The sequence below is a fragment of the Dysidea avara genome, chromosome 2 (genome assembly GCF_963678975.1).
Source record: "Dysidea avara chromosome 2, odDysAvar1.4, whole genome shotgun sequence".
NCBI lineage: Eukaryota > Metazoa > Porifera > Demospongiae > Dictyoceratida > Dysideidae > Dysidea > Dysidea avara.
Genome location: NC_089273.1, coordinates 45,653,068 through 45,679,795, shown reverse-complemented (window position 1 = coordinate 45,679,795; position 26,728 = coordinate 45,653,068). Strand labels below are relative to the sequence as shown.

General features: G+C 37.9%; 1 protein-coding gene across 2 annotated transcripts in view; it reads left to right on the top strand.

Moving 5' to 3' along the window:
* LOC136247455 (dynein axonemal heavy chain 1-like) overlaps positions 1-26,396 on the top strand; it is an 83,486-nt gene extending 57,090 nt beyond the window's left edge. For both annotated transcript variants that reach the window (XM_066039168.1, XM_066039169.1), the window contains 41 exons: positions 680-851; positions 1,033-1,187; positions 1,561-1,738; positions 1,934-2,405; positions 2,654-2,784; positions 2,867-3,007; positions 3,072-3,232; positions 3,496-3,653; positions 3,853-4,769; positions 5,063-5,271; positions 5,387-5,555; positions 6,190-6,381; positions 6,963-7,208; positions 7,465-7,707; positions 7,936-8,016; positions 8,068-8,154; positions 8,493-8,684; positions 8,788-8,919; positions 9,228-9,473; positions 9,730-9,879; positions 10,006-10,166; positions 10,513-10,624; positions 11,855-12,079; positions 12,265-12,349; positions 12,405-12,556; positions 19,732-19,848; positions 19,942-20,024; positions 20,187-20,286; positions 20,366-20,480; positions 21,330-21,418; positions 21,489-21,620; positions 21,814-21,984; positions 22,178-22,357; positions 23,480-23,659; positions 23,973-24,143; positions 24,297-24,419; positions 24,685-24,837; positions 24,932-25,027; positions 25,414-25,524; positions 25,580-25,814; positions 26,065-26,396. In XM_066039168.1, coding sequence (XP_065895240.1) covers positions 680-851; positions 1,033-1,187; positions 1,561-1,738; positions 1,934-2,405; positions 2,654-2,784; positions 2,867-3,007; positions 3,072-3,232; positions 3,496-3,653; positions 3,853-4,769; positions 5,063-5,271; positions 5,387-5,555; positions 6,190-6,381; positions 6,963-7,208; positions 7,465-7,707; positions 7,936-8,016; positions 8,068-8,154; positions 8,493-8,684; positions 8,788-8,919; positions 9,228-9,473; positions 9,730-9,879; positions 10,006-10,166; positions 10,513-10,624; positions 11,855-12,079; positions 12,265-12,349; positions 12,405-12,556; positions 19,732-19,848; positions 19,942-20,024; positions 20,187-20,286; positions 20,366-20,480; positions 21,330-21,418; positions 21,489-21,620; positions 21,814-21,984; positions 22,178-22,357; positions 23,480-23,659; positions 23,973-24,143; positions 24,297-24,419; positions 24,685-24,837; positions 24,932-25,027; positions 25,414-25,524; positions 25,580-25,814; positions 26,065-26,186 — 7,345 coding nt within the window. In that variant the 3' untranslated portion in view covers positions 26,187-26,396. The remainder of the gene's footprint in view (positions 1-679; positions 852-1,032; positions 1,188-1,560; positions 1,739-1,933; positions 2,406-2,653; positions 2,785-2,866; positions 3,008-3,071; positions 3,233-3,495; positions 3,654-3,852; positions 4,770-5,062; positions 5,272-5,386; positions 5,556-6,189; positions 6,382-6,962; positions 7,209-7,464; positions 7,708-7,935; positions 8,017-8,067; positions 8,155-8,492; positions 8,685-8,787; positions 8,920-9,227; positions 9,474-9,729; positions 9,880-10,005; positions 10,167-10,512; positions 10,625-11,854; positions 12,080-12,264; positions 12,350-12,404; positions 12,557-19,731; positions 19,849-19,941; positions 20,025-20,186; positions 20,287-20,365; positions 20,481-21,329; positions 21,419-21,488; positions 21,621-21,813; positions 21,985-22,177; positions 22,358-23,479; positions 23,660-23,972; positions 24,144-24,296; positions 24,420-24,684; positions 24,838-24,931; positions 25,028-25,413; positions 25,525-25,579; positions 25,815-26,064) is intronic.
* Positions 26,397-26,728: the final 332 nt, after the last annotated feature.

Here is a 26,728-nt window from a genome sequence, read left to right as displayed (position 1 = left end):
TTTCACACGTTTTATACCAATTCCTTACCTTCCAGAGCATCCACTGTGCAAGTAGCCAGCAGCTAAGTTTCTCACCATTTTAGATAGTTTTTGAACCGAGGTTGGCTGTATCAGACGAGCTCCAAATTGGGTGGGAGGCGGTGGCCCGGAAGGAGGGAAAGAGACTGTTCAAAAAAATTGAAGAGGAACGCGTAGGGATGAATTAGGCCAAGTTATGGGCCATTCAGGTCTCAAAACTGGCTTAAATGAAAAGAGATTCATAGCACAGGCCTTTAGTCAACACCACAGAGCTGTGACAGCCACATACAGCCATCCCCAGGCTGACCATAGCTCCATCAAGGTCCCACACCACATGTACGGATTGCCACTGGGCTTGGGAAAAGCAGCCAGCAAAATCAGACTACTCAAGTCTAGCTGATTCTGATTGTGAAATTTGGTAGTTTATTCATGTAGCTTTGTGTTATTGGTGAATCTGCTGACATGGGCGCTTTTCCCAGATCCATTCACATTTCATGTGTCCACATGTCTTGTATTCACAGTCCCAGTCACATAATGAGTGTGCATAACATTTCATAAGCTCATAAAGTTGCACTGGTTAGACTTTGGCTGTGAGCAATTGTACATAAATATTATATGTTTATTGCTACATATATCTCAGCACATTTATTTGTAATACTAGGGAGGAGGCAATAGATTATGGTGACCTAGAAGAAGGGATAAGAAAACAGTCTAGGAAGAAAGGTTTACAAGACGTTGAGGGATTTGTACGCAAGTGTATACAACTATATGAGACCACTGTAGTGAGGCATGGTCTGATGTTGGTGGGACCTACTATATCTGGAAAGACCAGAGTAAGTGTTTGTGTGTGTGTGTGTGTGTGTGCGTTTGCGTGTGCGTGCGCGTGTGTGTACATGTGTGTGTGTGTGTGTGTGTGTACGTACATGTGTATGCATTTGTGTCTGTGGGTGTTAGTTGTAGTATATAGTGTATTGTATATGCTACCATTACAATATTCTGATTCCCCCATTGTAGTGTTATGAAGTACTCAAGGCTGCCCTCACATCACTGAAGGGCAAGTTCACAGCTGGAGGAGTGCCATTTGAAGTAGTCCACACTTATGTACTCAACCCCAAGTCCATTACTATGGGACAGCTATATGGAGAATTTGACCCTTTGACTCATGAATGGTGTGTGTGTGTGTGTGTGTGTGTGTGTGTGTGTGTGTGTGTGTGTGTGTGTGTGTGTGTGTGTGTGTGTGTGTGTGTGTGTGTGTGTGTGTGTGTGTGTGTGTGTGTGTGTGTGTGTGTGTGTGTGTGTGTGTGTGTGTGTGTGTGTGTGTGTGTGTGTGTGTGTGTGTGTGTGTGTGTGTGTGTGTGTGTGTGTGTGTGTGTGTGTGTGTGTGTGATGTATTGTAGTGTATACTAAAAGTCTTTTAACTTAGACTGTGTATAGATCCGTTCCATTACTATTATATCACTACCTGGTCTACACAGGTTTTCAGCTTCTCGTGAAATAGTGATCACTCACTATTAGCTCATTGTTTCCCTTCTCCCCTTGTAGGACTGATGGTATATTATCCTCTCTAATCAGAGGTGGAGCATCTAGTGAGGAGCCTGACAAGAGATGGTATGTGTTTGATGGTCCGGTGGATGCTGTATGGATAGAGAACATGAACACTGTACTGGATGATAATAAGAAGTTGTGTCTCAGTAGTGGAGAAATCATCAAGTTGACTGAGGTATGTGTGTGTAGACACTGGGTGACTGTTCTATTAGAGTAGGTTTCAAATGCTCTTCTGTAAGAGTATTTGAAACCTAGCTTTTTATTTACTACAGCCCCAGCTGTTTCCGGCATCATATTTTTGGGTCTTTTAAATGTATCCATTAACATGTAGAGTAGATCTCACTGAAAACATGTGTTTCTCCATTGCCAGGCGATGACGATGATGTTTGAGGTACAAGATTTAGCAGTAGCCTCTCCAGCCACAGTTAGTCGATGTGGTATGGTGTACCTGGAGCCCAGTATATTAGGACTGACCCCATTTGTGACTTGCTGGCTGGAACAACTACCAGAAGTCATCTCTCCTTATACTGAGAAGTTTAAAGCATTGTTTGAATTCTTCTTGGAGTCAAGTATTAAGTTTATTAGGCATAGCACTAAAGAATTTGCTCCCACGGTGGATGGAAATCTGACGTTCTCACTGCTACGATTATTAGACTGTTTTTTTACACCCCTGATACCGCAAGAAGGCAAGCCACCCATCCCAGAAGATCAGCTGAAGTTAATAGAGGAGTTGGTTGAGCCGTGGTTTTATTTTTCTCTGGTGTGGAGTATTGGAGGTACTTGTGATGGAGATGGGAGGAAAAAATTTGATGTGTTTGTCCGTGAGAAGATGAGTAAATTTGGTAAGAAAGAGTCATACTATAATACATCAATGTCAACACGACCTCATTTTTTCCCGAAAGCTGGAGTACTGAATGGTTAATATCATTATAACACAGGTCGTTTTATGTTCGCTGGACCATTTAATTTAACCTAATGCAGACACTTAGTCAAGTATTCCTTAGTGCTGACCTAGAAATCCTTTTGATCACTAGCACACTAAGATACTGCGTTTAATATACACCTGTACTGTGATCCCCTCCACTTACAGGTTGTGCTATGCCATTCCCTGATAAGGGATTAGTGTATGATTACCAGTTAGATGATGGTGGAGTGAGTGGTGCTAGTAAGACTGATGATGATGATGACATCGATGAGAAGAGTAAATCTGCTGGAGCCACTGTATGTGTAGTGTGTGCACTGTGTGTGCATATGTGTACATATAATGGAAACTGTCAATGTGTATTGTGTCTATCCATACCAGATCCAGTGGATAGGGTGGATGGATCAATGTGGGGAGTTGTCAGTTGATGCCACAATGAGATATTCTGACATCATTGTACCAACCTTGGATACTATCCGATGTTCCTTCCTCATAGAACTGCTATTAACCAACAACAAGAAAGTTAGTATAGTATAATATTAAGTACCCCCTGTGTGTTATAGTGTAACATATTCACCCTCCTCAGGTGTTGTGTGTTGGTCCTACTGGTACAGGGAAGACATTGACTGCTAGTGATAAACTGTTACGTAAAATGCCCAAGAGTTACTTGTCTCACTTCATCAACTTCTCAGCCCGTACCAGTGCCAATCAGACCCAGGACATCATTGACTCTAAACTGGACAAGAGGTATGTACTATTTAATAACTGTTTCAGTGCCCTACAATGTATTGATCTCTTGAATAGATTTGTAATACTGCTTTTAATTATTTGTTTTTTTGATGTTTAGAGTAGTTGAATGTTCTATTAGAGTATCTCAAGTTTGTTTTCTTCTTTTTTTTTAAATTCATGTACAATTGTACTATTACACATTTTTCACTAAGTTAATGTACTCAAGCACGCCTGTATTTATATTGCTGTCAAGTCTTATTGTATACGTTATCACATTTCAGGCGTAAAGGAGTGTTTGGTCCGCCACTTGGTAAACAGTTTGTGTTCTTCATTGATGACATGAACATGCCAGCACTGGAAGTGTATGGGGCCCAGCCACCCGTAGAGTTGATTAGACAGTACATGGATCATGGAGGATGGTATGATAGGAAGGCTATTGGTACGTCATGTGTGTAGTGTGCCTCTGTGTGTATGTGCGTGTGTGTGTGCTTGCATGCGTGCATGTAGTAGAGTAAAACCTTCCTAACAGGGCCACCTTTAGGTTTGACTGTTTAGGTATTGGTTCAGCATGCCATTCCACATGTACGTATACGTATATAGTAATTCATATGTATCATATCGTATTATTTCTTGTGTAGGTCAATTTCATCAGTTGATTGATATTAACTTTGTTGCGGCCATGGGTCCCCCTGGTGGAGGACGTAACCCGGTCACACCTCGATTGTTACGTCACTTCAACTACATGTCATTCACTGAACTAGAAGATGCCTCCAAGTACCGTATCTTCTCTTCAATCCTGAAAGCATGGCTGGGCAATTTTGAGAATGCCGAAAGTCTATGTACCCAGTTAGTAGAATCATCTATTGCTATATACAATACTATTACCACTGAACTATTGCCTACACCAGCTAAATCTCATTATACATTCAACCTTCGTGACTTGTCCAAAGTGTTTCAAGGAATGTTGATGTCTCCTATTGAGAAGATTAAGGGCATTAGCTCTTTGTTGAGATTGTGGTTTCACGAGTGTCTTCGTGTGTTTCAAGACAGATTAGTAAACAATGAAGACCGGACTTGGTTTGAAGAACTTCTTAAAACTAAGATAAGCACCTTTCAATGTGAGACTAGTGAAGTATTAAACAATTCACCTATACTGTACGGAGACTTTCTCAATCCTTCGGTGGAGAATAAAATCTATGAAGAGGTTACTGACCACACTAAAATGACTAAAATTATGGAGGACTTTCTTGATGACTACAATCAAGTGAACACAGCACAAATGAAGCTGGTACTCTTTCTAGATGCTACACAGCATGTTTGCAGGATATCACGTATAATCAGACAACCACTGGGTAATGCCTTACTTCTAGGAGTTGGTGGTAGTGGTAGGCAGAGTCTTACAAGGCTAGCGTCACACATGGCTGATTATGACTGTTTCCAGATAGAGTTGTCTAAGAATTATGGAGTGGCTGAATGGAGAGAGGATATTAAGAAGATCATGTTGAAGGCTGGTATTGAGAATAAGTCAGTTGTGTTTCTGTTCAGTGATACCCAGGTGTGTGTGTGTGTCTGTGTGGGTGTGGGTGCGTGCATGCGTGTGTGTGGTGCGTGTTTGTGTCTGCGTGGTGCGTATGTCTGTGTTAGTGTGTGTGTGTGGTGCGTATGTTTGTGTGTGTGTGTGTGTGTGTGGTGCATGTGTGTGTGTGTGTGTGTGTGTGGTGCACATGTATGTAGTGTGTGCGTGTGTGGGCACATGTGCATGCACGTATGTGTGTGTGGTCTCTGCACATGTGTATGTACATATGCACGACTCTGTTCTTGTGTACATATTTTCAATAACTCTTTCAGATTAAAAGTGAGTCATTCTTGGAGGACATCAATAACATACTCAATTCTGGTGACGTTCCTAACATTTATGAGTTTGAAGATCTTGACAACATTTACAACACTATGAAGCCGATTGTACTGGATGCTGGACAACAACCTACTAAGGCTAATCTCTTCTCTGCTTACACTAAAAAAGTTCGATCAAACATTCATCTTGTCATCTGTATGAGGTGTGTACATGCACATGTACGTATGTGTGAGCCCGTTGTATATTTGTATGCATGCATGCAATTCATGTACGTATGTTATAAATATTTCTTCTGTTAAATCATCACCACATTACAGTCCAATAGGAGAGGTGTTCAGGTCAAGATTAAGACAGTTCCCTAGTCTGGTGACATGTTGTACTATTGACTGGTTCTCAGAGTGGCCAGATGAAGCACTCAAGTCAGTAGCACTATTCAGTCTCAATGAACTAGTAGAGATTGATAATCCTGATGCTATTGATGGATTGGTATGACCCTTGTGTTGTACGACATGTCATTCTGTTTAAGTATAGGCAGATTGAATGCAGGGAGGAATTCCGTATCCCAGGTTGGGTGGGTTCTTTGGGACTTACCTATATTGCTAGTGGTGTAAGGATCAAATAGTGGGACACAATAGAGATTAATATAAGTAAACAAATGTTAGATCCTGTACTATCTGAGCTCTGTTAGTTTTGATATTGGCTGTTTATTGAGGCCTGTCTTGTAGCTATATATGCTATTTTACTTTTCTTTAAGTGTGGGTAGGAACACACGCATGATTTGGCCAATTGAAACTATCTCTAGAGTTAACAACAGTTCAGTTACTCTAATAGAGCAAACATGCTTAATGTCTAGACCCAATACCTGATTATCCATTGTACAATAATTGATTTGTTTGTGCATAATAGTCAGTGTTTAGTAATGGCATAGCTATTTGTATACACTTTTCAGTTATGTAGACAGGTAGACAAGACACATTATATACTTATGGCTTACAGCACACTAAGAATACTATAAAGTACTGATAACTATGCATTGATGGTTCATAATATAATCCACTGAAACATGATCATGAATTATTTATTAATCCAATTATTTCATGCTACTGTTATTACTGTACAGGTTAAGATGTGTGTTAACATCCACCAGTCAGTGGCGTCTATCAGTGAACAGTTTCTAGCGGAGCTATCACGTCATAACTATGTCACTCCTACTAGCTATCTGGAACTATTGGGTACCTTCTCCAGACTACTGAAGTTGAAGAAGTCTGAGATTAGTAATGCCAGACAACGAACTAAGACTGGACTGGACAAGGTATATGTGTGCATGTGTGTAGATAGTACAGTGTGCAAAAAGGGCCTATGAAAACATGTGGGTACAAACTACACCCAGCACCCAATCACTTAACAGGTCATATTGTTTGAAAATATTGAACCTTCTTAGAGACTTTCTCTTGCTTTATTATGAAGTGTTACATAGGCGGTAGAGACGGGGGGCATGGCCCCCCCACTTTTATGGGACACTGTTTGCAGGAAAAGATTGAGATACTCTAATAGAACAGTCAAAATCTGGATACTCTAATAGAGCAGTCACAGTACTCAGAGAAGCAGTGTAGCAAGCTACTTAGCTATGTATGTGTAGTTACAATAAGGTATAATTGGTGGAGAGCAGCTACTGTCAGCAGGTAGTGACCTTTTTTTTTTTTTTGGTCTTCGACTTACAGCTGGCCTGGCCCCCTCAGTCTTTGGCCTGCTCCACCGCCCTTGAAGTGTTATAACACACTCACATGTGTACAAGAATCATTCCTACCTCTGTTTAAAATCCCCATGGATTTTGTTCAACACATACCTTATCCAACAACCACTTTTGATTGTTTCAAACAATCCATCCTACAGCTATTATCCACTGGTGAAGAGGTGGAGAAGCTACAGAAGGAGTTGGAAGAGATGAGGCCACTGCTAGAACAGGCACAGGTGGATACAGAGCAGACAATGGAACAGATCCAAAAAGACACTGTGGTAGCTAACGAGACTAAGGAAGTTGTGCAAAAAGAAGAAGAGGCTGCTTCTGCTAAGGCCCAAGAGACACAGGCAATTGCTGAGGATGCTCAGAGAGACCTTGATGAGGCCCTGCCAGCCTTGGTAAGTATCTAACAATATAGTTTGGTTACATAATGTATTTCTCTTGTTTTGTGTACATATTTTGCTAGTTTATGAACATGGTACGGCAGACCCCTCTATCCTAGATACCTTAGAGCCATAAAGATGTTTTTGTATACCCTGGGTTAATTTTAAGTCATGTCTTATAATTTTGAAGGCATGGGAGGTACCCCTTTAAGAAAGAATTCCAGTATGCTTCATTGTTATTGCTATACCTGTAATACCCATCTTCCTACAGGATGCAGCTCTTGCTAGCCTGAAGTCACTCAACAAGAATGATGTGGTTGAGGTCAGGGCACTACAGAGACCGCCCCCGGGTGTTCGTATGGTGATAGAGGCAGTGTCCATCATGAAGGAGGTCAAACCAAAGAAAGTGGCCGGAGAGAAGATTGGTACTAAAGTTGATGACTACTGGGAACCTGGTAAAGCTCAGCTACAAGACCCCACCAAGTTCCTGGAGAGTCTGTTCAAATATGATAAGGTAACTGAATTGTATGTACTTTCTAGTGAGATCTTGATTCTTCAACCAAATGTCAAGATACTAAATATATCCCTTATTATGTACAAGTAGCCATGCTATTTAATCCATAGAATAAAGTTTCGGTTCACTATAAACTGTACAATGGTTACCTTTAAAATTTCAATCATGTCTTGGTGTTTATTTTTTGGGTACATGTGAATGTTTTACATGTATATACATTCCATATAGGACAATATCAGTGATCCAGTGATCACTAGGATACAACCATACATTGATAATCCAGAGTTTGAGCCAGCTGCCATCTTTAAGGTATGCCATACCTCCCTTGTGATCCTGTTGTTAAGTATTAATACTATGTAGGTGTCTAAGGCGTGTATGTCAATATGTCAGTGGGTCAGAGCCATGCACAAGTATCACTTTGTAGCTAAGAATGTCGCTCCTAAGAGGGTAAGCCAAGAAATCAACTGTATGTATGTAATGTATGTTTTGTTGTGTACCTGCTGTGTCCATGTTTCATGTTGTAAGAAAAAGCGTTCACTATTACAATATACTCTAGAACCGAACTAGATTTTATTTTGTTTTATGTAAGGTACAGTGGGACCTCTCTTTTTCAAACATTATGCCTGTGTTCAGATATGGAGATCTGTTCAGTCATTTCTATACAGAACTCCATTCTGTTACCCTAATAGAACATACGCTATTGACAGATTGTCGAGGTCCTACTATACAGCTTGTTAATTCAAAGTTTCCTGTACGTTTCCATTACAAATATTCCCAATTTGTAGGCAGCATTAGCAGAAGCTAATGCTTCACTGGAGGAGACCCTTAAGGTGCTGAATGAAGCTAAAGCTAGGTTACGTGAGGTGGAGGAAGGAATTGCTAGTCTACAGGCAAAGTATGAAGAGTGTGTTGCTAAGAAACAAGAACTAGGAGACAAGTGTGACCTCTGTACTGCTAGACTAGAAAGAGCTGAAAAGGTTAGCATTAAAAAATATGTGTATGAGGGTATGCTCACGTAAGAGATCATATTTTGTCAATGCTATGTATTAGTGGTGTAATGATATTATTGTATGTACATAGCTGATAGGAGGTCTTGCTGATGAGAAGGTGAGGTGGGGAGAGTCAGTAGCCAACTTTGATGTCCAGTTAACTAATGTTATTGGAGATGTGATGGTGTCTGCTGGTGTAGTGGCCTACCAGGGAGCCTTCACTGTAAGTGTGCATCTCTATTGAATTAGTAATTGTGAACTTTTTAGGATACAATGTCTCCTGATTAGATTAGTATATTTAATTTTGTGATCCAGTGTTTACTGTATGTGTATGTATTGATTTCTGTCACTTGAAATTAGTTCGTTCCTAAAGTGTCCCTTGGTCCATAAACTAACCTAGGGATGCTACAAATTACTGGGTTTTTTTTTTTTTTGCAAATAGAAGTTTCTGTTTCGTTTGCTACAAAGTTAATTACACTTTTTCATTGCTACCTAATTTAACTAATAATAATTCCATTCTCCACCCTGTAGGGAGAATACAGAGCTACACTACTCAAGCAGTGGCTACAATCACTAACAGAATACTCAGTACCTCACACTCAGGGGGTCAACCTGGTCTCCATACTGTCTAATCCAGTCAAGATCAGGTCATGGCAGATTTGTGGACTACCTCGTGATACACTATCAGTGGAAAATGGAGTGATAGTTCAGTTCTCTAGAAGGTGGCCATTGTTCATTGACCCACAAGGACAAGCCAACAAGTGGATCAAAAATCTTGTGAGATAATAGTGTGTAGTGTAATGCCAAGAGATCTATCTGGAATGTACATGTATTGTAGCTGTACAATTGGGCACACGCACATACAGTACGTGCGTACAGTACGTGCGTACATACATATTAATATAAGTTCTAAAACACATCTTAATTTGTACTAAATGGTAGTGAATATCTGTTGGTGTAAAATACTAAGGTTTGGGTTTGTAGTGATGTATGTGTGCATACTGTGTGTGTGTATGTTAACTCCTTTCTATAGGAAAAAGACCACAATATTGATGTGTTGAAGTTGACAGATAAGGACTTCCTAAGGAGTCTTGAGAACTGTGTCCGTTTTGGTAAGCCATGTTTGTTGGAGAATGTTGCTGAAGAACTGGATCCTGCCCTGGAACCAATACTGCTACAACAGGTGTGTGTGGGTGTGTGGGTGTGGGTGTGCTCATATAAAATATGCTTGAAGTGTATCTGTATGTACATATATACGTATATATATTTGTGGTGTATGCAAATGCTAACTATTGTAATATATTGATAGACCTTCAAGCAGGGAGGTAGTACAGTGATCAAGTTAGGAGATGCAGTGATCCCTTATCATGATGACTTCAAGTTATACATCACTACTAAACTACCCAACCCTCACTATACCCCTGAAGTGTCCACCAAAGTGACTCTGGTTAATTTCACGCTATCACCAAGGTGCGTGTGTGTGTGTGCGTGCGTACTTGTGTGTTGTGTGTGTTGTGTGTGTGTTTGTGTGTGTACAGTGACATGCATGTTGTTTTCCGTAGTATGTAAATATGATCTAGTGATAGTGAGACTTTCATTTCATTCACATGATCCTTTGCATAGGCCCCTGTGGGCTGCTAGTCCTGCCAGGAGCTTACACCATTGTTCTCTGAGTGGTGGTGTCATGTGACACATCTGTTGCTTTTTGTGTGTTTGTTGTGTGTGTTTATTTAGTAGTGTCATATAATATAGTTGAATACATACTGCATGCACCAGTAGTTTATACTACACACATATATACCCCTTCTCATCATAGCGGTTTGGAGGATCAGTTGTTGGGTATTGTAGTGGCTGAGGAGAGACCTGATCTTGAGGAACAGAAGAACCAACTGATTGTTAGTAATGCCAGAATGAAACAGGAATTGAAGGTTAGGTGTATGTGTGTGTGTGAGTATAGTTAAATGCGGACTAGAGTACAAGAGACCCTCAAACCCCATATTTACCTGTGTCCATATTAATCTGCTAGCTTTATGAAAAGGTGCTGTATGCTCTATTAGAGTGTATCCAGTATACTGTGTGTATATCTATCAAGATGTCATGATTAAATGGAACTCTCTAAAAATATGGGCATCTTTGTCACAAATTTATCAGTAACAGATACGTATATGAGTCTTGTGTAACTTAAGCTCTGATAGACAGCCAAGGAATGCTATAATGACATCAGAAATACTCTAATAGAGCAGTCAGTGTTCTAACAAGCATCAAGGTTACGGTATAGTCACGGGCAATCATTCAAAATTTTGAACACCTATCGATACTTTTGAGAAGCTTATAAAACCAGTCTAGCAGTGTGAAAAGTTTCAAATGAAGGTGAAGCCCTTCATATTTAATGTTTTATGTAGCTACAGTGTAGTTTGAGGCAGGTGGATCACTACAATTGTTGTAGCAACACAAGTAAGCCAGCCCATACGCTCAGCTCCAGCTGTCAGTACCATGTTTTTCCACCACCAAATACAACAAAAGCTGTAGGCTCTATTGGCATTTCTGGGGCATAGTGATACTGTATATTAAATTTATTAGATCCTGTGGAAGCGTTTTTGGCATGTTTCTTACCAGTGACTCAGATACAAGCCTTCAAAGAGCTTGTTTCACTCGAAAAAAGTACTAAAAGTTCAATAAAACGTCTATACAACCAGTAACTTAAAAAATCGCTTCCACAGGACCTAGATATTTTAGTTGTTTAGCCACTTGTGTTGAAATTATAAGGATTCAGTAATCTGTTAGTTTGGTTTTTGACAGCACATCGCTCTATTGTAGACCACACACCCAAGAACAGTCATTGTTCTGTAGTAAAAACAAACAAGCACAATTATTGTATTGCTAACACAACACAGTTGTTGAAATTATTTGTCCCTGCTTGGGTTAAAGCAGGTTTTGTAATTTGTTCCACCCACGCATTTTAAACTATTCCGTAACCTTAAGCGAATGTCACTAGACAGTCAAGGAATGCTCTAATGACATCAGAAATACTCTAATAGAGCAGTCAGTGTTCTAACAAGCATTAAGCGAATGTCACTTAATCAAACCCACAGTAGTAGAGCTAAGTCTAATCCACAGTTACCATTCATATTACACTATCCTTATTCTCTGGTATACAGGAAATAGAAGATGAGATATTGTTCAGATTATCAAACTCAGAGGGTAATCCAGTAGATGACGTGGAGTTGATCAAGGCACTGGAGGCATCCAAACTGAAGTCACAAGAGATCACTGCTAAAGTGAAGAGCGCTGAGCAGACAGAGAGAGACATTGACGTCACTCGTAGTCAGTACATACCGGTAGCTGTTAGGACACAAATATTGTTCTTCTGTACCACTGACCTGGTAAGGGTATAATATGTATATACATATATAATATATACAGTGGGAAATATTTGTGTAATGGACATTTTTAGGACCAAATCCTTGAAAATTTGAAATACCACCGGTACTTTTCAAACTTGATCTTTTTAGACCTAATATCAACAACTTTTAAACTGCATTTTACTCATACCTATTGTATGTTACAGGCCAATATTGACCCAATGTACCAGTACTCACTGGAATGGTTTATTGGAATATTTCTTGGTAGTATTGCTAATGCTGAGAAATCAGGTATGGACCATCATAACATAGTTGCTGATCTTTATTATTTACTCATATTGTGCAGATGACTTGACTGAACGTATAGTTAGTATAAATGATTACTTCACGTTCAGCTTGTACAGTAACGTGTGTCGGTCATTATTTGAGAAACACAAGTTGTTGTTCTCCTTCCTTGTGTGTGTACGTATCCTCATGAATGAGAATAAGATCAATATGGTATGTGTGGTCAGTGTACATGTGTTATGTGATGATGATTATGTTTTGAAGATGTATGTAGTGGTAGTACTGTATAGTAGGGATCATGAAGGTTTGAGCTTAACCAGCACTCTTTTCCTTCATGACTGCATTGGTTTGGCAAAATTTAACCTGGTTTCCACTTACATATGAAAAAAATGATATTGACTAGATACCAACTTCACACTACCTTCATATCATAGCATTCTGGCAGGTATAACCAAACCCAAAAATGTATTCAGTACCACCCCTAAACTCAGACAGTGTAACTTAATAACTACTGGCTTGATTTTTGTAATGCTAGATGTTGCTTCAGCCCAACAGGTTCCTTTTGGCATACCACAGTATGCACCATGGACTTATATGTACCTTTGTGTCCTGTTCTCTTTGTTGACATTCGCGGTAGCTTGTGTTAGCTTACCTAAATTTGTAGCGCAGAAGTGCTTCTCATACTGGAAATTGTTTGTGAAGCTATGGAGTTGGCTGAACATACTGTAGCGGAAAACAAAACATAATAACCACTTTGTTACTTTGAGTAGTTGATACGTAGTTGAGGTGTGTATTCAGACGACAGCATTTTAAGTTTGGCAGCATTCTCGATATCTATGAATTCACCTGTGATAATTATGTTAGAAAGAAAAACAACTGCAAGGAATAGTTTAAAATTTTAAGTCTGATTGAGGATTATAGCAGCAAAAAATAGTGAAACAAGGGAGGTCAGGTACATCTGAAGTTATGCTAGTGGACATTTAACTCCTAATTCAGTCATGGCTATAAACTGAAATAGTACAGGTACACTGTATTTAAGGAAAAAATTGGAATTGTACAAGCTAGATTAAATCATTAGAATAAAAAAAACCTTAAACAAAGAAGGGATCATTTCAAATTTAATTCTTTGGTTTGTTGCTAATTATAAGGGCTAATTTTTATTGTAATGATCCCTACTATCTAGTATTTCTTTATGGTTGTTTAAGATCACATTGTTAAATTGTATGCATTGAAATCATCAAGAACTATAAATCCCATTATACATAATTATGTCTCTTGTACACTATCAAGACTTACAGTGGTGAATTGTATGCCAAAAAGTATGTATCCTCCTCATAAAAACAGTGTAGTAGTAAAGTGGATAGCTCCACAATATCATAGTAATCTGATAAATGCGTACAATGTCACATACACACATTGTTATGTGCTACAGTGTCCATACGTGTGTATTCTGTATAGACACTGCAATAATTTCAGTTAGGACAGATTAATACACACAGTTTCAAATGCAATCCTTCACGGGAATACTTTTATAGATTGGAAATCTTTGTCTCCAACCTCAACAACTAGTTTCATGAAACAAAACATTTTTAATCTTGTGTGTGCATGTACACATGTGGCATGCAAGTTTTGAACAGAAATGCATTTGCCAACCTGTTGTACAATCAGTTTTCCGATCTGTCACTTAACTTGTTTATTTGAAGGTTTTGATTGTGGTATTTAATTTTCTTATTTCTATTTTACAAGTTCAGGAAAGATTTTAAGTTTGATAAGAGATTGCATAAAAGAAGTGAAACAAACAGGGATTAAATATCCACTAGTATTCTTCAGGTGTATTCCTAGTTTCGCTAGGTCAGATCACTTCTCTCTGTCACGGTGAATATCAATTAGAAAAAGGTATGGGCCATGTCTCAAGTCCTACTCATTTTTGCCACCGACTAAATGATGATTCAACCAGAAGCCTTTGGTAATTTAATCCCTTCAACCAATGATGAACAAAAAGAACAACAAGCATCACGTGAAGCCAATCAACACCCACCATACTCTGATGGCTTCAGTATATGAGTGGGGCTTGACAGACCCTTTTTGGAGAAAGTGCTTATAATCTCTAATCTGATAAGTGCGAAAAAGTGGTTTGGCCTTGTGAGACTAGGTGACCTTCCCTTTACTACACTTTAATTTCTATAATCTCTAATATCAAACTTAAAATTCCAAATTTTTCCTTGCACTTATAAAATAAATTAAATACCACAATCAAAACCTTCATTGACCACTATATAAGTAAGCAGCAGTATGAAATTTTATGCTGAAATGCCGTGTTGTCCGGCAAAGTCCCAAATTAGAATTTTTAGACGTGTCTTTACAGAACATGTATGGACACTGTAGGGCGTCTGGATTCAGTGGAATGGAACGGTGGACTGGAATGGTGGAATGGACTGGAATGGAATGGAATGGTGGACTGGAATGGAATGGTGGAATGGAACGGTACTTTGGTAATTTCAATTGGTGGTCACCTCTTTATAAAGACCACCTTCTAACAATGACCACCTCTTTATAAAGACCGTTTTACTTTAATGTTTAAAATGCTGCCATCTTGTTGTTTTAGAGTGTATCCCCATAGAATGGTCTTATTGATCAGTTGTGCGCCACATGCCTAGAAAAATCAGAGTGATATCTGATTTGTAATATAGCAATATACCCCATGCAAAAACAGTTTGGCTGTATATAGTGACGTCCCCATCAAACTAAAAGTAACTGACAACTAAAGGAGCTATTATTTGGGTGAGGCCAAGAAATACTGACAAATAACTTGCTATAATTTATAAAAATTTGGTCCATCATCATTCACTCATACAGTCTTGCTGCATTCCTAATTAATTCCCTGTAACTCTAATTGGCTAGTAATTTATTATTATTAGCACTTTATAGTGACCAGCACTGAAGGTCTGACAGCAACATGTGCTGCAGCCTTAGGTCACCTAACCTAATTCAAGGACTTAGAACTAGCTGCCTTTTTTCTCCTCTACAACACCGGACTATTGAGAGAGGTACCAATTTACTAGCCAATTAGATTTACAGGGAATTAATACAGTCAGACTGCACAAGTCAATGATAAAGGACCAAGATTATTGTAAATTATACTTAGTTGCCAGTATATATGTTAGCTCCGCCAGTTGCTTTTAATTTCGTGGACACATATTTTTTTTGTATAGCCAAGCTGTTTTTTTGTGTGGGGTATATAGCTATTACAGTATTGTATCATAAATCAGATATCACTGGCATACCAATAAGACTGTCTTATAGGGCTCTAAAACAACAATTCAGATATTAAAGTTAAATGGTCTTTGTAAAGAGGTGGTCTTTGTTAGAAGGTGGTCTTTTAAAAGAGGTGACCACTAGTTGAAATTACCTAAGTACCGTTCCATTCCATTCCACTATTCCATTCCATTCCACCATTCCATTCCAGTCCATTCCACCATTCCAGTCCACCATTCCATTCCACTGAATCCAGACGCCCGACACTGTAGCACATAACAAATTATACAATTTAGGCATTCAAGAGTGCTGCTTGGGAGCTTGTTGCCCAGGCAATGGGAATGTGGTTTGTTCGTGGCTTTGATGCCCAACCAGTGCAAAGATACAATATACTTTTGACTTGTTATATTGAGTGACATGATGTGTTTAAATGTGGGTTTGGGTTTACAGGTTAGGCTAGGCTCAGTGTAGTTACTAAGTTTCATCTAGTTGACAGTTACTAAACAACAGTAAAAGAATTGTTTGGGTAATGCATGGATGTGTATTCCAACCTACCACGTGTCAGCCATTGAGTAGACCATGGAACAACACAAAGAAGGGAACTAGGTTTAAATAGCTGAGTATCTTACACTCCTAACTACTTAACTTATTGTATTAAGGGTGCTCTGTACAGTCCGCTTATATGGCTTCCCATGAAATTTAACTTGTTCTATAACTTACAAATGGTTTAAACAAATGTTCTGTACTTTTTTACTGGGTATAAGCTAACACTAGTACACAGTTTAGTCCAAACCCAACTGCTAAATTTGCTTTAGAACATGAGTTACAGTTTTTCCCTTTATACTAGAACTAGTCCTACAGTTTACACACAAGAGCCTTGATACTTTTATGATACACTATGCTAAACAGCACAAACCATTGTGTGTTTTTATTTTTGTCTTTTAGCTTCTCAATCATCACATATTTATCTTTCGGGTTGACACTCCCAGAAATCCTTTTCTTTACTTCCACGTTATTCATCATCTGGACTTGCTATTTAAAAATGGCAAACGCTCTTCTTTGGCAAAATTACTAAAGTAGCTTGTGTGAAAATTTCATGTCTATTGGATTAAAAATGACGAAGTAGTTCTAATTTAAGTGAGAGGGTGTAGAATAGCAAGATGCGTGTGCTTGTTGCTATGGGATAATTTACAGGTACTAAAATGCGTCAACATGTCACAGACTAATTAAGTGACCATAATATTTCTTTTAGTGCAAAACAGACTATGTCTTGGGAAGCCTTGTACGAACTGTACAGAGCACCCCTAACTTACTTAGTATCCCAATAGCCAAGTTAGTAGGCTTAATGTAGTACAAAGTGTAAAATGGCAAACCTAAAAGTTACATCCCACAATTGCAACTTTTCTGGTGTTGTGTGTGTGAAGCATGATGACATATGAATACAGTTCTGAAGGCTATTAGTCCACACTATTAAAACCACTATCAATCATATGTATAAAACAAACAAGGTGAGTGTTCTGTAGTTCTTGCCTCGGATTACTGATATATGTGACCTAATTTTAGAAAACCGTCGATATTCGCACAATTTTCAAAATGCATTTTATTTGTTCTTTGTTTTCTATAGGGACAGAGGAATGGACTAGCCAAGTTTCAGCTTCCTAAGTTAAGCAGCGTTGAAAATACAGCACTAGACAGCCAGACGAGCAAATAATTTGATATGTACAGAAGCTATCGAGAAAAGAATCTACAGGCGCTTACATAAACCGTCATAACTTACTGATACAACGATGTACAGAATTGCATCTCGACTCATTGTGTTCGCCATGAATTTGTGCATTCACCAAGGTATAATTTTTTCTCCAGGCACGCTTGTTTGTTCGAGAAGGAAGGCAAATTCACTGAAAAACGATCGTCGGTAAATTCTTTCACCACCGCAATGTAAACAAACGTCTGTAACTTTGGAATCGTTTCGTGTATGGAGATGAAACAAAGATTTTTGTACTCCCTATGGAAAGGCAAACACGATGATGCCCAGGATTTATCCATTGGCGGCTTAATTCATCCACCAGCGAGGCGATAATAACTTACATAATTTTTTTTCTGTAGCTTGCGTTTTTTACCCATAGTTTTTAAATACGTTTTATTACAAAAGTACTGTTGTGCGTATATCGACGGTTTTCCAAAAATTCGGTCACATATACACCCTTAACACTCGGGCCTATGGTCCCTGGTCATAGGTGTATATCAGCAAAATCCCTCACAGCTGTGGTACAACTACTATGTGACAATTTTATCTATCCAGACTGTTGTTATATTGGCGTAGATCCTGTAGTGTGGGGCCATTAAATTTGCACACTTTACTACTACACTGTTTTTATGAGGAGGATATGTACTTTCTTGAGCACATGTGAGTCTTGATAATATATAACTGCATCTGCAGAAACCTGACTCAATCGTGCAAGCTTAAATTTACAGTATAGTGGATTAAATACAATTGATGAAATATTTGCATTTTTTTTTTTAAATCCAATAAATAGTGCATTTTTAAAACTAGAGCTGAAACAATTGTTCGATACTTGCTCGGTTGTGCTAGTATTTGAATACCCCAATAGGTATTCGAATACAAACTATACTTAATTACATGTAGAATTACCGAAATCCATTCACAAATACCAAAATATAGTGTAATTATTGCTAAAAGCTTACATTTCTAGTTATTTTTCATACAAATATGCATTTGAAGTACTGCCATGGAATGTTAAATAGACAAATTACAAGTCAATCACACAATTCAAACAAAATAATATATTCAAACTATTCGAATTATTCAGTCACTGTACTAGTTATCCAAACTATTCGAATACTAAATTTGATATTCGTTTCAGCTCTATTTTGAATGGTTCGTTCTTAATGAATATAGCAATAAAAGCTTGGGTATAATCTTATTCACCCACTCAAGAGAAGTTTAATTGTTTTTGTTTCGTTGGATGCGTAAGTTATGGACATTTTTTTATGTAAAAATGATCTTTCTTCACTGATTTTGTCTTTGTATGTCGTGAAGAAAGGCGATACAAGGAAAATTTTACACAGCAATTGATTCTCTTTTACATGGTGAACACGGTGGTGTGAATTTCAACTCTGTCCATTTTAGTAAACACCTGTAGTTTATTTTCACTATACTTGCTGTACAAATCGATCTTTCTGTTGTAGCTAATTTGTGAGGCTATAACTTACAAAATTATTTCCATATCAGGCTGAAACTTTGCCAGAGTATATACACTTGGTAGAGTTGATTGTCTTTATTATATAAACAGGAATTTGAAAGGTGTGTGATTATGTCGGGTTTAAACTTGTCAAATAGTAGGCTTTAAAATAGCTTAGCATAAGTCACCAATTATCAGCATCATTTCGTCAAGCGATTGTAATTCTTCACAACAGTGATGTATATACTTCCAGTTTGGACTAATCAGTAGAGCAGTACCTAGTCTCTTATTAGCACATCAAATTTTAATTAATGAACATCATGTTATAAGTGAAATTGCAAAACCTATCAAGCGCTAATTATCAGCATGAGGTACCTATTATCAGCACCCTGTACTTCAAGTGATTGACCAATTATCGGCAGATTGTGTGAATTCGTGAATAACTCTGGTGTATTGTTGGTTTTTTGTGACATTTTTGTGGAATATACAGTCCTTGGATAACTGTGTTTCACAAAAGTTTTGCAAAGATGGGCTGTTCAAGAGATATTCAAGCTAGATGCAAAAGCATACTAGTTTCCAATACAAATGCAAAATTATTTTTATGCAATTCCATGGTTAGCCACAATATGTACCAGTTGGAAGAAATGTTTTAGAGCATATAACAGCTCAGAGTGTTACTGGATAGGTTTTATGTAGTCCGTAGTCTGTGTACTTTGCAAGTGCCGATAATTGGTGCCTGCGGTGGCGACTTACGCTATCTGAATGTTTTCTGATTGTCTCAGAATGTACAGGTTTTAAATAACTGTAATAGCATATCTGTAGCACTTAAGTATGTACAAGTGTGTATATGTACATATGTACAATGTAGATTGTTGTGTGTAAATTTGTATATTTGTGCACTGTGTACAGATTTATTGACTTTCTTATTAGGGGGAGTGGCACTTCCTGTTATCTGGTGGTACCACTGTACCTAAGAAATTACCCAATCCAGCATCAGATTGGTTGTCTGATAGAGCCTGGGGTGAAGTGCTCATGTTAGCAGCACTGGTAAGGACTGGCTACAGTAGTATTGCTGTTACGGTGGTCAATGTGTATTATACAACTATTATATGACTCAATATGAATGTCATATTTCTGTAGGAAAATTTTGCTAAATTTGCAGACGAGTTTCCCGATCACTTAGAGGGGTTCAGGAGAGTATTTGATAGTCCTGACCCTCACAGGTAACTGTACTGTTTGGTATAGTAGTGGATATATACACTGACTGACTTCTATAGCTCACATTTCATTTACATAGCACAGTTTGTACTGATTTATGTTTAAATCATTTGTCTCAGTTTTAGTATCTATCTCCTTGCTATTTGTTATTTGTGTCTACTACACAGGGAGCCACTTCCTGGCCACTGGGATGATGATTTAGATGAATTCCAGAAACTACTAGTATTAAGATGTATTCGTGCTGATAAAGTCACTAATGCCATGCAGGTAGGTACTCTAATGAGATACACATGCATAACAGTTTGAAGTTATTCACATTTATTCTCTTTCTTATTTGCCATCACAGGATTTTGTATCACAGAAGATCGGTCAGAGGTTTATAGAACCTCAAACAGCAGATCTGTCACTAGCATACAAAGACTCCTCACCAACTAGTTCACTAATATTTATCCTGTCTGTTGGTAAGTGTAGTGAAATGGTGTGTGAATGTTTTAAGTAATATCTACGTAAAAACCACATGTTTTCTTTTGTACCAGTTCAATTTACGTATACCCACAGTTTAACTCATTAGCAGCCGTAGCTGCAATGTGGCAGCATGGCATTATAATCACACAAGGAGTAAAATCTAGCCTTACTACAAACTGTTTTGTGTATTTCATGGCAAGTTGTGCCAGTGCTAAAATGGACATGCCCATCAGGGTCCCATTTCTGGGATTAATGGATCCTTTCCAGACTAGTATGTACGTAATTATGTAAGCACATGTAAGTTTGTAAATTGTTCAAGTTGAACCAAGAAGACACTACTATACATTGGTGAAGACAACCCTCCATTGTTTTATCAATGTGGCATGGTGCACATTAGTAGATATACACATGTGCAATGCTGAAAATGCGATAAATTATGAAGAAACTGACTGTGAAATAAATTTTACATAGAATACGGAGTGTAAGGCATCTTTGTAAACAGTTACATAGTTGGAATTCTGTTGTTTGATTGGGCTGTTTTTTACCAGTGCCATGTAATGACATTTTGTGGTTGATAGTTCTTAATTTTATAGCAAGTATCTAGATGTATGTAGTTCTATGATTAATTTGGCAATTTGATCAATGGGTTATTAAGTACTGGAACAAACATGTTGATTCTTACAGTATTAGATACATTTGCATTATTTGTTTGTCAAATATATCACTAGAATTCATTCTTGCTTTTTGACTACCCTGAGGTGCTTACATTTTAGATTATGTTGCTATACACTCCAGGCTATAGCTGCACTTTGATACACTCAGTATTTACACACTTGCTATAATAGGTACTGATCCAGCTGCAGACCTGTACAAGTTTGCTGAAGAAATGAAATTCTTAAAGAAATTGACTGCTATTTCTTTAGGTCAAGGACAGGTATGTAATTGCAAATACTGTACACCTATACATAAATTTTAAGCCATATGTATTGCTACCATTACTATAGGGTCCCATAGCAGAGAACTTGATGAAACTAGCAATGGAGAGAGGCCAGTGGGTGTTCTTTCAGAATTGTCATCTTGCTCCTAGTTGGATGCCTAATCTGGAGAGACTTATTGAACACATAGACCCTAATAAGGTAATAAATATACTGTACCATGTACTTCTTAAGTGAATCGCGTGTACCACTGTAATGTGTTGTGTATATGTAGAACCTCACTAGCTGAATGTCAACCTAAAAGTGTATGACTGTTTTATTAGAGTAGTTGTGTTACACACATACAATCATACACTTCACTATTACACCAACAACTCTTATTGTACACATACAGGTTCACAGAGACTTCAGGTTGTGGTTGACTAGCATGCCTAGTCCCAACTTCCCAGTACCAGTACTACAGAATGGGTCCAAGATGACAGTGGAACCACCCAGGGGAATAAAGGCCAACTTGCTGAAGTGTTTTACCAACTTCAATGATGAGTTCTTGAATGGAAACACTAAGGTGAATAATGTACCGTGTTGACATGTACATTCTAAACACAATGCTAGGATTTTTTTTTTATTAGCTATTACAACAAGTTATGTTTTCAAAGAACCATATTCAGTATTAATTTTAAATTGACATGTCATTTATTTGTATATGACCAAGTATATATACTTATTGTAATTTTACATTATTGTCATGTCCACTGCAGGGTGGTGATTTCAAGTTGTTGATCTTCTCATTGTCACTGTTCCATGGCGTTACACTGGAGAGGAGGAAGTTTGGGGCACTAGGGTTTAATATACCATATGAGTTCACTGATGGTGACATGAGGATCTGTGTCAGTCAGTTAAACATGTTCCTCAATGAGTACCAGGATATCCCCTTCAAGGTGATGACGGAGTAATCTGGTTGTTGAGCTTAATATTTATTGTTTTAGTGTTGATATATACGGTACATATTTTGAGATCATAAATCCTTAATGGGTCGTAGTGATTGTATAGTTTGTTACTTGTTTGGAGGATATGGAAATGTACAGTAGATATATGAAAAGGAGGACCACGTACATAGTTTAGATGTCAGGGAGGGGTACCAGAGTAGTTGACTTCTCAAATGCAAGCATTATGAGGCACGCCTTGATAATAAGGATCTATTTTGGTTGTCCCAGTGGATCATATTATGTGACCGGATCTGCGAAAACCCGACACAATCGTGCATTTTTCGAATTCCTGTTTATTAAATATTTATAGTGTACTTAGCCAAGTGTACCCTCTGGCAAAGTTTCAGCCTCATATGCCAATAACTTTCGGAGTTACAACCCTACAAAGTAGCAACAACAGAAAAATCGATTTGTATATAAAGAAAAGGGAAAATAAATTACAGGCGTTTACAAAAACGGTTGTAACTTACCAATGGATTGAGGTACAGAGTTGAAATTTTCAGCATCGTGTTTGCCATGAATAGAGGAATCAATTACTGGGTAAGTTTTTCCTTTACTCGCCTTTCTTCGCTGCATACAAAGGTAAAATTTGTGGAAAAAAATCAACTGCGTACCATCGCTTCAACATGACGTAAACAAATGCTCATAACTTGTGTATCCTTGGGTCTACTGCAACGAAGCAAAGATTTTCCAACTCCTCTTGAGCAGGCGAATAAGATGATATCCAGTTTTTTATTGTTAATCCCTTCCTTCACTAAGAAAGAGGCGTTAAAAAATTTACGGAATTTTTTCAAAAATACGTAAGTATTTCACCCATTGTATTCAATGCTTTATACTGTAAATTTAAGCTTGCGCGATTGTGTCAGGTTTTTGCAAATCTGGTCACATATAACAAAAGTTTACAGTGAGTATAGGACAGCAGTATTAGTACAGCTTTACTTGTGTTTTTCTGGTCCCACTTTTTACAGGCATAATGAAGAGTAGGTATTAAGGAATCAGTATTTACGTACATAGTTAGAATGTGTACATGCATGAATACAAAGCACTTTTCAGCTACAATACTGTACACTACAGGTATTACAATACACTGCTGGTCACATCAATTATGGTGGTCGTGTGACTGATGACTGGGACAGACGTTGTCTCATGAACATACTCAACGACTTCTACTCTGACATTGTATTGAACAGTGAACACAGCTTCTCACCATCTAACATATACCACCAAGTGGACCCCAGCACTACCATGCATAAGGTAGTTATGTACTGTATTATTCACTAGCTGATATGTTTTTAACATGCTTACATGCTCAATACATATCAGCACTCAGCTAGAGTTCAGAGCTAACACTAATATCAATGATTGATTGTAAAGGCCAGTTTAAGTATTAATTGATGGTCAGTTGCAAGCTAAAAGAGCAATTGCTTGTTAGGTATAGCTGAGGGAATTTGAGTCGGTGATTTGACCCTTTCAATTCTAAATAACAAGTATATTTAGTTGAATTACCTTTAAGATTTATCTTTGATGACACACCGAACCTACAGGTAGAGCTATGTGTATTTTACAGGACTACATGAAGTATATCAAAAGTCTACCTATAAATGATACTCCTGAGATATTTGGTCTACATGATAATGCCAACATCACCTTTGCTCAAAATGAGACCTTTTCACTTCTTAACTCCATCACATTGCTACAACCTCGAGCTAGCTCTGGTGGCAGTACATCACGAGAAGACGTAAGTTGCATGAGATCTTTAAATACTTCCTATGTATATGTATTTATCTGCATATAAGATTTTCTTAGATATTTTTACTCTATTGTATGTGTATAACAACTCTTGGTGGTTTCTACTCTGTCTACATATTTAATTGTATCACAACATTATTAGGTGATAGAGGAACAAGCTAAACGTATTTTGAACAGGGTTTCAGCTCCCATCAACCTTGCTGATGTGTCAGCCAAGTATCCAGTAAAATATGAAGAGTCAATGAACACTGTACTAGTACAAGAGGTGTGTAATGTGTCCTGTGTATTAGTGCATAAATAAAAATGTTTAAATAGAACCATGCACCTGTGGGATAAAATATGGGATGGTCCGACTAACGAAGTCACAAATTACGCCCTATAGATATGTTTGAAACCTATACTAACCATGCAGTACCTAGGTCATGAAGTACACTTTAGCTATGTTAGGGACCTGCTTGATGTAGTCGTTATAATGAGGCAGCCCTTTGACATGCACCTTTAAAGCTGGTAGCTATATTATTTTGTTGTAGGTTATCCGGTACAACAGGCTATTGGCAGTGATCCATCAGACATTGAAGGATTTGTTGAAGGCACTTAAAGGATTAGTGGTGATGTCCCAGTCACTGGAGACCATGGCAAATAGTATCTTTAACAACATGGTCCCTGAACTATGGGCCAGTAAGGTGGGTAATGTTCTCTTGTACAATATGAGCCTGTGGTTGTTTAGTAGATTTACTAGGAAAACGTTATTCTGCTGTTTTTGTTGTCATGTTACAGGCTTACCCATCACTGAAGCCACTGGCAGCCTGGGTTATTGATCTTGTTGATCGGATCAACTTCATAAAACACTGGATTGATAATGGAATACCACCAGTAAGTGAATATTATCAGTTGCTTGTGAGATAGATTGGTACGTCTTATAATGGTACCATTGTTTGTATCCTGGTACCGCTAACCCAGCTTTGTAAATAAACTGAAGCATAGAGAAGTGTGAGCACCAATAGTGCACTATGCTATTCTTTACCAATAGAGTAAATCAGTTGCTAACTTGGAACACTATACGAATGTTGATAATGTATAGTTCTTTACTACATATACTGTAGATGACTCCCATTTTTTTTAGATTTGCACTATTACTCTAATAGAACACACACCTGATAACAAAAATAAGGCTCTAAGTGTGCAGCCCAATAATTGAAATTTAGACTGCCATGTGATGAGTGTCTACCTGCAATTAAAACCATGACATTATTGTACAGGTGTTCTGGATATCAGGATTTTTCTTCCCTCAAGCGTTCTTGACTGGTACCCTACAGAACTATGCTCGTAAAGCTGTCATTTCGATTGATACCATCACTTTTGACTTTAAGGTGAGGGCCTCATAGTGATATGTTCTGTTACCTTATTTGTACTTGCTTTATTTAGGTGATAGATACTGATGTAGACAGTCTTACTAGTCGTCCTGATAATGGCTGCTACATTCGTGGTCTATTCTTGGAGGGAGCTCAGTGGGACAACACAGCACATGAACTGTCAGAATCTCGTCCCAAAGAACTGTACACTGATATGCCAGTGATGTGGTTGATCCCTACAGCTAACAGGAAACCACCTCAATCAGGAGTGTACATTTGTCCTGTATACAAGACCTTGACTAGAGCTGGTATGTTAGTATCATAGTGTAACTCCTATATGAATTACATTATGTTTCACTTTGAGAAATGTTTCACTTTGTTTTCCAAAGTACTCTAAATGTTAAGAGAGTTTATGGGCATACCCTAATATCTTCTTGAGATTAATTCTAATGTCGTGCACTTGTAGTTGTTACACCTATTGCTATTGTAGTGTTGTTTATGTTATATACAAGATTATAATATTAGCTGGCATACTTTGTTATTATAACACTACTACAGGAACATTATCCACTACTGGTCACTCTACTAACTATGTGGTGGCTGTTGAGGTACCATCCAGTAAAGAGCAATTTCACTGGATCAAGAGGGGAGTGGCACTATTGTGTGCCCTCAACTACTAAAATTTCTCCTTCAACACTTCAGTACTACCAGCAACATCATAAACTTGTTATACACAGAGTTATACTACATATTATATTTATTCATGTACAAGGTATGTTGTTTTTGTCATCCATGAAAATGCACAGGTGTGTTTATACTATATTACTCTTGTTTTGCCAATCTTTACAAAACTATTTAAATCCCAGTGCGTGGGATTGTCAAAATGATAAGTATACCGACATGTCGTTCTGAAGCTGACATTATACAGAGCGTAAAAGGATTTATATGGTAGGATTTCAGGAGGTCTGGTATGTACCTCCCAAAATTTTAGCAATAAAATAACTGAACAATGGATGTTAGAAACAACTCCAACAACTAGTTATATTGTACCACTCTTTTTACAACTCAAACTTTATTTTTACTACAAAGGAGTGAACATGTACATATCGCTTATAATGGAGAATTCTAAATCTGTTGTAGCTACATCAGTTCTCATTTTGTGCTGATAAAGATACGGAAGTAACTACGTAGATACCTGAACTCTGATCAGTATAAAATCCAT